The following is a 10,928-nucleotide window of genomic DNA, read 5'->3' as shown; positions in this document are numbered from 1 at the left end:
AATATGAATATTAATTAATAATTGATGATTAAAATTAATTGACAAATTGAAACTAATATTAATTTATGATTTACAATTAATATTTATTAATAATTAATAAAAATTGATATTAATAAGCGTTATATTTGAAAAAAATGTCAAAAGCTTCTAAACTGCTATTTTAACTAGCATTTCAATGAGTTAGCTTAGAGTATCTCCAACAGATCATCCAAAATGGAGATTTTGGTGATTTTTGCTCCAACAGGTTTCCAAAACTTTATCCAAAGATTCCCAAATTTAAGGAATTCACCATTCCTTACCAAATCTTATGGGATTGAATTCCATTCCACCCAAAAGTGTTTAAATGACACAAATACCCTTCTGCTCCTATTAAACCTTAGCCGCTGCTTATTGCTTGGATGCTATGTGTAAACACTTGTTGGTAACAATATTTATATATCGGCATTTGATGTTCAGCATGAATGGTTTGGTTTATAGTTGGTTGAATTTTTTTTTCACGTTTTATGTTTATATATATATATTTCAATAAATGGTAAACATTTTTTTCCTCATTAAATGTTAATTTTATTATGTTATTTGTATTTTTAAAAAATAAAAAAAATATATCGAAGTAAGGGTATTTTTGTCTTTTTTCATCATTCCATTCCAATTCTGTTGCAAACTAAACAGAAAGATCCCAATTCATTAGACATATTAAATTTCAATCATGCCAACCAAACACTTGGTCAAATCTGATAACATTCCATTTTAATTTCTTCCAGATTCCAATTCTTTTGACAGATTCCATTCTTTCAGAAATCATTCTGCGAACCAAACGCCTCCTAAAATTTTGATGTCAAACACATTAAATATTTTAATACTCCAATTAATTTGCAATCTTCATATAAAGAAAAATAATCAATTTACAATCTTCAATTAATTATAATTGATATGGAATTTTTTATACCATGTATCAACCAACTGTATAACAATAAAAGTTAAAGTTACAATATTTAATAATCAGTAACTAATATGAACAATTTTTTTAAATCTTCACAGACCAAACAATATCCAATATTTAATTAAATTTGTCTGTCTGGATAAATGAAAGTTGTTGTTTCCTTTTTTTTATCTGCCAACAGTCTGAATAACATAAATGACTGATTTACCTCCCGATATTAATTATTTGAACATCAAAACAGAATATCATAAAGAGGTTGACAATGGAGTGTCTCATTTGGGAAGAAGACGATGCTTTAAATAAGAGGTAGATGTGTCATTTTTGTGGCTGAATGAGGACAACACACTATTTCTATCTGTGCGATTAAACCATGTTCTGTGCGAATAAGCCACAAGTAAACAACCCAAATGAGCTGTGCGAATAAGCCAGATAGACCAATAAGCATAATTAAGCCGTAAATAAACAACCCCTTAGATACCATTAAAAAATAATTAATTTACAATTTTCAAAATGAAAAATGAAAAATCTACTTGAATTAAAGTATTTTGAAAATTATAATTTACATTTTTCTACTTTGAAAATTTTCTTACAAATATATCGAAAACAATACTTATTAAATTCAAAATAAAGTTTTTATGAAAATATAAATAACGTCCATTAATTACACACATATACTTACTAAATGCATTCCTATATTAATTGTAATCTATACTGTATTATAAAACATTTGATAAAACTCTTAAAAACCAATTTTTATGCATGAAGTACTGTGTATTAATGCATAGTACTTAAAATTTAAGATTACACATAAATTGCAGATAAACATAATCAAATACAAGATGAACATCTCATTTTAAATATAAAAAATCTAAAATATAATTAGGATAATTATTGAGTTATAACAGAATCATTATTTTAATAAAAATTTGATTGTTAAGCCAAAAATAAATTACTTTACTATTTGAACAAAATTAAATTATAAAAAAATTGAATTAAAGAAATTGTATAAAAATCGAGAACTTTTAATAGTTAATTTGATATTAATATCGATATATTTTTTCAAATTTTTATGATATTTTCAAATTTATTTTTATTCAAAAGTAAAAACATTATCTTTTTCAAAGCTAAACAATATTTTATATTAATAAAGATAAAAAATAAAACGAAACATTATAACGAAGATGTATCTTGCTGCATTGCGCGAGTGCCATTCTAGTCATTTTTAATCATAATATTAATACTTACATATTCTTTTCCTTTTTAATTATTATTATAATAATATTTGTAATTAATATTCTTTTATTTTTTTCTCATGATATTATTAAATTAGTTTCAATTTGATTCGGTCCTTTTTGTTGTTAAGTAGTTCTGTTTTTATTTATTTCATCTTATTTTAATAGCTAAAAAATATTCATAGAATTAATATTAATATATTATCTTTACTTTTTATTATTTTATTCATTGTTATTATGATTTTAATATTTTTATAGTAATTATTATTTTTATTTTTATAACTAGAACAGTACTCGCACAATGTAGCGAGACACATCTTAATTTTAATTTTCTATTTTATTATTTGTTTTTGTCGATGTTATAATACGATTTTATGTGTTTTTAAGAAAACAATAATAATTTTATTTTTGAATAAAATATAAATTTGAAGATATTATAAAATTAAAAAAAATATCAATGTTAATATCAAATCAACTATTTAAAAGTTCTCATTTTTTATGTAATTTATGTAATTTATTTTTATTATAATTTAATTTAAGTCTAAAAATGAAATAATTTATTTTTGGTTTAATAATATAACATTTTATAAAGATAATAATTAAGTATTCTGTTAGAACTCAATGATTATCTTAATTATATTTTAGATTTTTTATATTTAAAATCAGATGTTTATCTTGTATTTGATTTTGTTTATCTGCAGTTAATTACACGAATTCAGATATGAAGCTTTAATAAGTTGTACTTACACACAATCTACTTGCAATATTGAGCTTTAAGTAATATGTATTAATAAACAGTACTTTACACATAAAAAATGATTTTTGTCAATTGCTTTATAATATAGTATAGATTATTGATTTTTATATTACAATTATTGTTATTTCATTATGATCAACATGTAAAATTTAAAACCAATTTTTTAAATTCTATTTTAAATAAATAAATAAATAAATAATATATATATATATATATATATAATCAATTTAGAAATTTTATATTAACGGAAACTTTTTTTTTATCTAAAGTTTATTTGTTAGTAATTTATTTATTTTATTATTTAAGTTTTGTCTTGGTTACTAAGGAGCCGTTTACCCAAATGGTTACCCGGTAAGCGTTTACCAATAGGAGTCAACATTATAATTTATTTTAATACGTAAGATTTTAGTACATCAAAATCTATCGAATGCAACAATTTATTGGGTAAGTACTTACCTGGGTAAGAGTCGTCATCCTCACTTACCGGGTAAGACTCTATATCTTTCTTATCGCTCTTACCTGGTATGATTCTTAGTTGTTCTCATGTTCATCCAATGAGGAGATTTATGCGTTAAACACTTACCAAATAAGTATTTAGTAAACGACCCATAATTATAATAAAATATAGTGATTATTTAAATAAAATAAAAAATCAAATTGCATGACACTAATAAAATGTAGGGCAAAATGCACAATATAACAATCTACTTTCATAATTTTTTTAAAGCATTGTATTTTCAGTTTTTCTTATTACAGCAATGTACTTTCAAACTATTTTTTATTAAAACATTGTACTTTGAAAAATTTACCCATTATAGCATTGGTTACCCTTTTGATTTAAATTTACCCAGTATACCAGGTTTCCATGCCACCTCATTGTCTACATAGGTTGTCCACATGCACTATAGTGATGTGACTTTCTTATTACAACATTGTACTTTTAAAATTATTTATCATAACATCTATTAGTTCTTATTAAACAATGTACATTTAATTTTAATATCTAGATATTTTACATATTATTTAATAAATATATTAAATGAATTAAAAAAATTCTAAATTATTCATTAATATACCAATATTAATAAGACTAGCAGAAGACAACTTATCTTGCTAATATTTAAAAAAAATATGTGTTTTTCGAAAAAAGAAAATAAAAATTGTTCATTTTTTACCAAAAAATATTATCTTTTAAATAATATATTATATTTGTTCAAAAACTTTTAATTGACGTATAAATATATTAAATCAATTAGATTTTTTAATTATTTATTAATATAACAATATTAAAAAAGTTGTAGATCACAATTTATTTCGTTAAAATTTTAGAAAGAACTTTAAAAGATATGTATTTTTTTGAACAATATAAAATAAGATATGTATTTTTTTGAACAATATAAAATAAGAGGTGTTACCTTTTTTACAAACAAAATATATCTCGAAAATAATGTAGCATATTTATTTAAGAAATATTTATTATACAATATTTAATTTGCATGCAACTTAATAAGAAAAATTCAAAAAAAATTAAATGTTTTTTTAAATCATAGCAATGAAAAAAAATGAAAATCACTAATAATAATTTGAAATAAGTTTTTATTTGTATTTTAATTAAGTCATCAAAATGGTGTGTCATGCACATCACCTCATTAAAGCCACACAAGCAAAAAAATTCAATGTGTTAACCGGTTTAAAAGGTAATAGGTTACCCATTAATGGGTAGATTTTTTAAAGTGCAATGTCTTAATAAAAAATAATTTAAAAGTAAATTGTTGTAATAAAGAAAAACAAAAATAGAATGCTATAATAAAGAAATTTATGAAAGTAGTTTGCTATTTTATGCATTTAACCCTAAAATATATATTTAAAAAATAAAAAATATTAATAATAATATAATGATTAGTTACCAAAAAAGTAAATCACGGTGATTAGTAACAAATAAAACGGTAGAATCATGGGATTAAAAAACTCTACAATTTCTCGTAGTTCGATGATCCATACGACTCTCACAAAGCTATAAATGCTTCTGCTTTCTTCTTTCTCTTCCATTTCCTTCTTTTTTCTTAACGACCAAGTTTTCTCCTTCCTTCTTCTGCTTTTCAATTCCTTCTCCTATTTTAACACATTTTCTGCACATCTTTGCCACCAACATGGCGTTCTACTCCTACCCATCTCATTCTTTCCCTTCGTCCTCGCACATTTCATTTGGCAGTTTTGCTCTCAGACTCAGAGATTTCTTCACCCCTGCAGTTTCTGTCGTTATTGGGAATGTTTTCTCTGCAATTTTCACCTTCTTCTTTGCATTAGGTATGTTCTTCTCCGTTCTTATGTTTCCGATGTTTTTGGCGTTATTTTGTTGGGAATGGAGGTGTTTTTTGGATCCTTATTATGTTTTTTGATGTGGGTTTTCTGTAATTTCAATTGGGATTTCTTCGTTTTCTTTCGAAGTTTCCAATTTGATTATGATTTGCTTATCAATTTGGCACATTAGGGTTAGGGTTTGTGAGTTCCCATTTGATTCCATCCGGTTTCCTTCATTTATTCATTTGCAAATACCATGTTTCTGATCCTTGTAACTTGAGAAATTGATGAATGAAGATAGATTCATAAAGGTGAAGGTAGATTAATTGATGAAAAACTTTTAGTATCATACTTTTTCCAGTTGCATATTCAAATGAAAAGCTTGATATTCACACAATAATCATGTGAATGTTGCCATTTTCTTTCACTTTTATTCATAATGAATTTCACCATCTTTTGGTTATAATCAAAGCATCAAATTCTTTGCAGTTGGAACTTTGTTAGGAGCAATGACTGGGGCTTTGATAGGCCAAGAAACTGAAAGTGGATTCGTTAGGGGGGCTGCGGTTGGAGCCATTTCGGGTGCTGTTTTCTCTATCGAAGTCTTCGAATCTTCACTTGTTTTGTGGAAATCAGATGAATCTGGGATTGGCTGTCTTCTTTATTTGGTGAGCCATTTTACTGATCTCTAACCTTCATACAGTTGCTTAATTTTATTTTCTGCCATAGATTCGGACTAAGTTGATGAAATAGATCTCAAAAGATGCTTCAAAGAGTCATTTTCTAATTAAATTTTTTTGATGATGGTGAAGTTCAGGAATGCTTAGACCATCTCTGATCGTTTGCACCATTTCAGGCACCAAAATGGTGTCAAATTTGGTGTAAAGAGCTCAGTGCCGATCCGTATTGAAAATGGTGTTATTTGGTATAAACGGCTTAACGCCAACCCATTTTGGAAATGGTGTCGGATTTGGTGTAAACGGCTCAGGGCCAACTCATTTTGAAAATGGTGTCAAATCTGGTGTACATAGCTCAATGCCGACCCATTTTGAAAATGGTGCAAACAACTCAATTCCAACCCATTATACCATTTTTGACGTCAAATAGAATATTCCAAATATATTACTTGGTGTAAACAGCCCAGTGCTGACCCATTATGAAAATGGTGCAAACAACTCATTTCCAACCCATTATACCATTTTTAACATCAAATAGAATATTCCTTGGTGTAAACAGCTCAGTGCCGACCCATTCTGAAAATGGTGCAAACAGCTCATTTCCAACCCATTATACCATTTTTAACATCAAATAAAATATTCCAAGTATATTCCTTGGTGTAAACAGCTCAGTGCCGACCCATTCTGAAANATTTCCAACCCATTATACCATTTTTAACATCAAATAAAATATTCCAAGTATATTCCTTGGTGTAAACAGCTCAGTGCCGACCCATTCTGAAAACGGTGCAAACACCTCATTTCCAACCCATTATACCATTTTTAACATCAAATAGAATATTCAAAGTATATTCTTTGGTGTAAACAGCCCATCTCCAACCCGTTATACCATTTTTAACACCAAATAGAATATTCCATGTATATTATTGGTGTTAACAGCCCATCCCCAACCCATTATACCATTTTTAACATCAAATAGAATATTCCAAGTATATTCCTCGTTGTAAACAGCTCATCTCCAACCCATTATACCATTTTTAACATCAAATAGAATATTCCAAGTATATTCCTCGATGTAAATAGCCCATCTTCAACCCATTATACTATTTTTAACATCAAATAGAATGTTCCAAGTATATTCCTCGGTGTAAACAGCCCATCTCCAACCCATTATACCATTTTTAACATCAAATAGAATGTTCCAAGTATATTCCTCGGTGTAAACAGCCCATCTCCAACCCATTATACCATTTTTAACATCAAATANATTTTTAACATCAAATAGAATGTTCCAAGTATATTCCTCGGTGTAAACAGCCCATCTCCAACCCATTATACCATTTTTAACATCAAATAAAATATTCTAAGTATATTACTCGGTATAAACAGCCCATCTCCAACTCATTATACCATTTTTGACACCAAATATTCTAAGTATATTCCTTAATGTAAACAGCGCATCTCCAACCCATTATACCATTTTTAACATCAAATAGAATATTCCAAGTATATTCCTTGTTGTAAACAGCCCATCTCCAACCCATTATACCACTTTTGACACCAAATATTCTAAGTATATTCCTTAATGTAAACGACCCATCTCCAACCCATTTTTGACACCAAATAGAATATCCCGAGTATATTTTTTATTCTGGAGTTCTATAGATTTTCAATAAACACCCTTATATTTACGAATTCGACCGTAATTTTTTTTGTTAACAATAATTTTATAAATTTTAATATTATACAATTGTAACACAAATAAAATTACTACTATGTGTTATTTAATTCTCTTTTCTTGGTTATTCACCCACACCAAAACGACGATAGATATATGGTACTGCGTTGGAGCGATTTGGTGTTAAATTTGGAGTTAAATCCGTATGGGTGTTTAAAAATGGTTGCTTTTACAAGCATTGGTAGCTTTCTTGAATCATAACAACATTTTCAAGAAACCATATATCTCTATTTTCAACAACATTTTACTTCCATGAAAAAATAACAAGAAATCAGAAACTAAATACATTTTAATCCATATATTCTTCATTAATCACAGATTGATGTCATTGTGAGCTTGTTGAGTGGTAGGCTTGTTCGTGAACGTATTGGTCCGGCCATGTTAAGTGCGGTTCAAAGCCAGGTAAATTCCGCAAAGATTTGATAATCCCAGTTCGTTTTTTAGCTCTAAATAGCAACGTGATTAATACTCTTCCTTTTTAACGCTAAATAAAACTTAGATGGGAGCTGTGGAATCGAGCTTCGATGAGATTAACAGCATATTTGATGTTGGTGGTTCTAAAGGCTTGCCTGAATATTCGGTTAGAAAGATACCCAAAATCACGATTACGAGTGGTAACGATGTGGATGATTCAGGGGAGAGAGTCTCTTGCTCTGTGTGCCTTCAGGTAATACCATTCCTAATTGCTTTGTAGCTTATAAGTCTATCATTTAGAGTGTGTATGGTACACGGATGAGACTGGATGGGCGAGACAAAAGTACGCAGGTGAAAGAATTTTGAAAGATTTTAGGGTTTTGATCTGACATCGGTAATTTAGTAATTTACCACCCTTGTCCTATATTCCTGATATTTGTTACACCTATTTTTGTGGGACAAAAAAACTGCAAGTCCTGTCTTGTCCAATCTAATGTCGCACGAAACGCGAGACACTAGTTTTTTGTACTGTCCTGTCCCGTCCCGCCCAGTCCAGCGTGCCAAAAGCGGTGTTTGAAAATTTTGCATGATATATAGACAAGATTCTACTCCTCCGCCCCAAAAAAAACGCAACACTTGAAACTGATAACTCGAAAAATAGCAATTCAGATATTTGATCAATAGTCAAACAGTTTAATCTTAATTATGTGGCACTGGAGTATAATATGTTGTTAGCTTAATGAAGTGTCAAACTGTTTAAGCTTTGAGATTTGGATTGTTATTGCATGAAACATGCGTACTTCATAAACAATCAATTGAAAATATGACAACTTGCTTTTGGTAGTTCAACTAGATGTGAAACAGCTTTATTTACTAAATGTATTATTCCAATTGGTTGGATAGAGATGAACGTATCGGGAATTGCAATGTCTTTTTAATTAAGTTTTCAACTCGAAGTTCCTTAACCGTCCGGTAGGAGGGTTAACGAGTAGAGTCGAGTTCAGTAGTAGGTTGTTCGAGAAATGATATCATACTCGAGCTTTAAATGGTTTTTTTCAAAATAGTGTTCGATACTCGTTTAACAATCTTGAGTTACAAATTAAGACCTAAAGTTCAAACTTTGTAAGCTCGTTTATAGACTCGAGCTCCATTTGAAATTACTCATTTATTGGCTCGAGCTCAAAGCAGGTACAACAATTCTTTTTGTGAAAACGTCTGGTGCTAAAAAGTGTATGCTCGTTTTCAACTAATTGGTACTGTTGTTGATTTCATCGTTTTCAACTAAAGGGCGTTTTAGACATTTAAACGATAGTCAGTGCCTTCTTTGATCGTCCATGGTTGCAATTTTCATGATATGCTTACTTAAATTTCGTATCTGGATCAAGAATTCTATTAAAATATTGACTACTAAAAATTATGACACATTCGTTGCAACAATCATCGAGTGACCCACACTGATGTGTGAGAGAGAATGTCATGTATATTATATCAATAAGATGACATGATACAATTAAACATCGACTAACTGATGTTCATTTATTCAGGATTTTCAGCTTGGAGAAATTGTGAGAAGCTTGCCACAGTGTCATCACATGTTCCACCTACCATGCATTGATAAATGGCTGATTAGACATGGCTCTTGTCCATTGTGTAGAAGGGATCTTTAGATTTTTCTTTCTCAGTTATGTTGTAAATCCCCAAATTAGAACTTTCTTTTTTCACAATTTGACCCCTAATGTTTCATCATTTCTTGAATTAAACCTCCAAGTTTTAATTTTATCTGTTTTGTATATGTATCATGATACAATTGAAAGTCCATTTTTACCCATTTGTATAAAAACATAGTTTTCCACATTCTCGGCTCTTTTTATTTTGATTTCAACTATAAAACATACAACTAGTCTAACCATAACCATAAGGATGGTGCCTGATTGGTTTAAGCTTGGTTCCAAAGATCAAAAGTACCAGAGGTCTCAGGTTCAAATCCAAGGAGGAACAAAAATCATTTTGTGGCCACGAAGGTTCAAATGCGATAACTTCGGGCTATCTGCAAAACAGGTGGTTGCCTTGGGATTAATCAGATTGCATAGCGGATTGGATATCCAGGTTAATAAAATAAACAAACAAACATACAACTAGTCTTGAAGTACAGATGCTATCTAATGTCCACATTCTTACCTGTTAACTTAAACCCATCGAAAGTCTTGGAGTAAATGCATCATCTATGCGTCTATGGTTTTTCTTTTCAACCCGGCGACACAAGTGACGTACATTTTCATTTAATTGGGAAAAAACGGGTCTGTTGTCTTGAGACATTACTCTTTTGCTTAAAAATCCTTAAGTTTTATTAGGCATGAGATGAGGTCCGCCCTGTCGGGAACAGTGTACTTGTCCCGACGAAACCAGATACCCCAAAAGTAAAAAATCAAGAAGGGACGAGGACAGGTAACGTGATCCCTGATCTTCCATGTTTCCATGTATTAAATGTATTGTATACTATATATTTAATAGTAAACTAGTTGTGTACCCGCGCAATGCGGCGGGAGCCATGATTTTAACGATTTTGAAGTTCCACTGGTTTTATAAGATAAAATTTAACGATGATATATGTTACACTTGGTCTTTACATATTAATACAATTTGAATAAATAAAAGTTATGGTTCCAATTACAGACTATCGATGAAAAAAATTGTATGACAGTTTAAAATCCAATATATTTAAAATTCAACATATTTAAACGACTCCACAAATATGTTCGATTTACACCAAGAGCAAAGAACCAAGAAACTTGAGTTTTAAGATAAACATTCAAAACCAATAAAGAAAACTACAAATTTAACATATCATAAGCCATGAAAAGACCAAAAA

General features: G+C 29.1%; 1 protein-coding gene across 1 annotated transcript; it reads left to right on the top strand.

The window, feature by feature from the left end:
- Positions 1–5,040: 5,040 nt before the first annotated feature.
- Positions 5,041–9,876, top strand: LOC112515641 (NEP1-interacting protein 2-like). The gene is made up of 5 exons (XM_025122548.1): positions 5,041–5,236; positions 5,720–5,898; positions 7,964–8,047; positions 8,145–8,312; positions 9,604–9,876. Exons 1-5 carry the CDS (start codon positions 5,080–5,082, stop codon positions 9,724–9,726), a joined length of 711 nt encoding a protein of 236 aa, XP_024978316.1. The 5' UTR covers positions 5,041–5,079; the 3' UTR covers positions 9,727–9,876.
- The last annotated feature ends 1,052 nt before the right edge of the window (positions 9,877–10,928 follow it).

The sequence above is a fragment of the Cynara cardunculus genome (assembly GCF_001531365.2).
Source record: "Cynara cardunculus var. scolymus isolate 2C chromosome LG 7, CcrdV1, whole genome shotgun sequence".
NCBI lineage: Eukaryota > Viridiplantae > Streptophyta > Magnoliopsida > Asterales > Asteraceae > Cynara > Cynara cardunculus.
The sequence above is the reverse complement of the archived record's forward strand: the minus strand, read 5'-3'. Positions and strand labels throughout refer to the sequence as shown.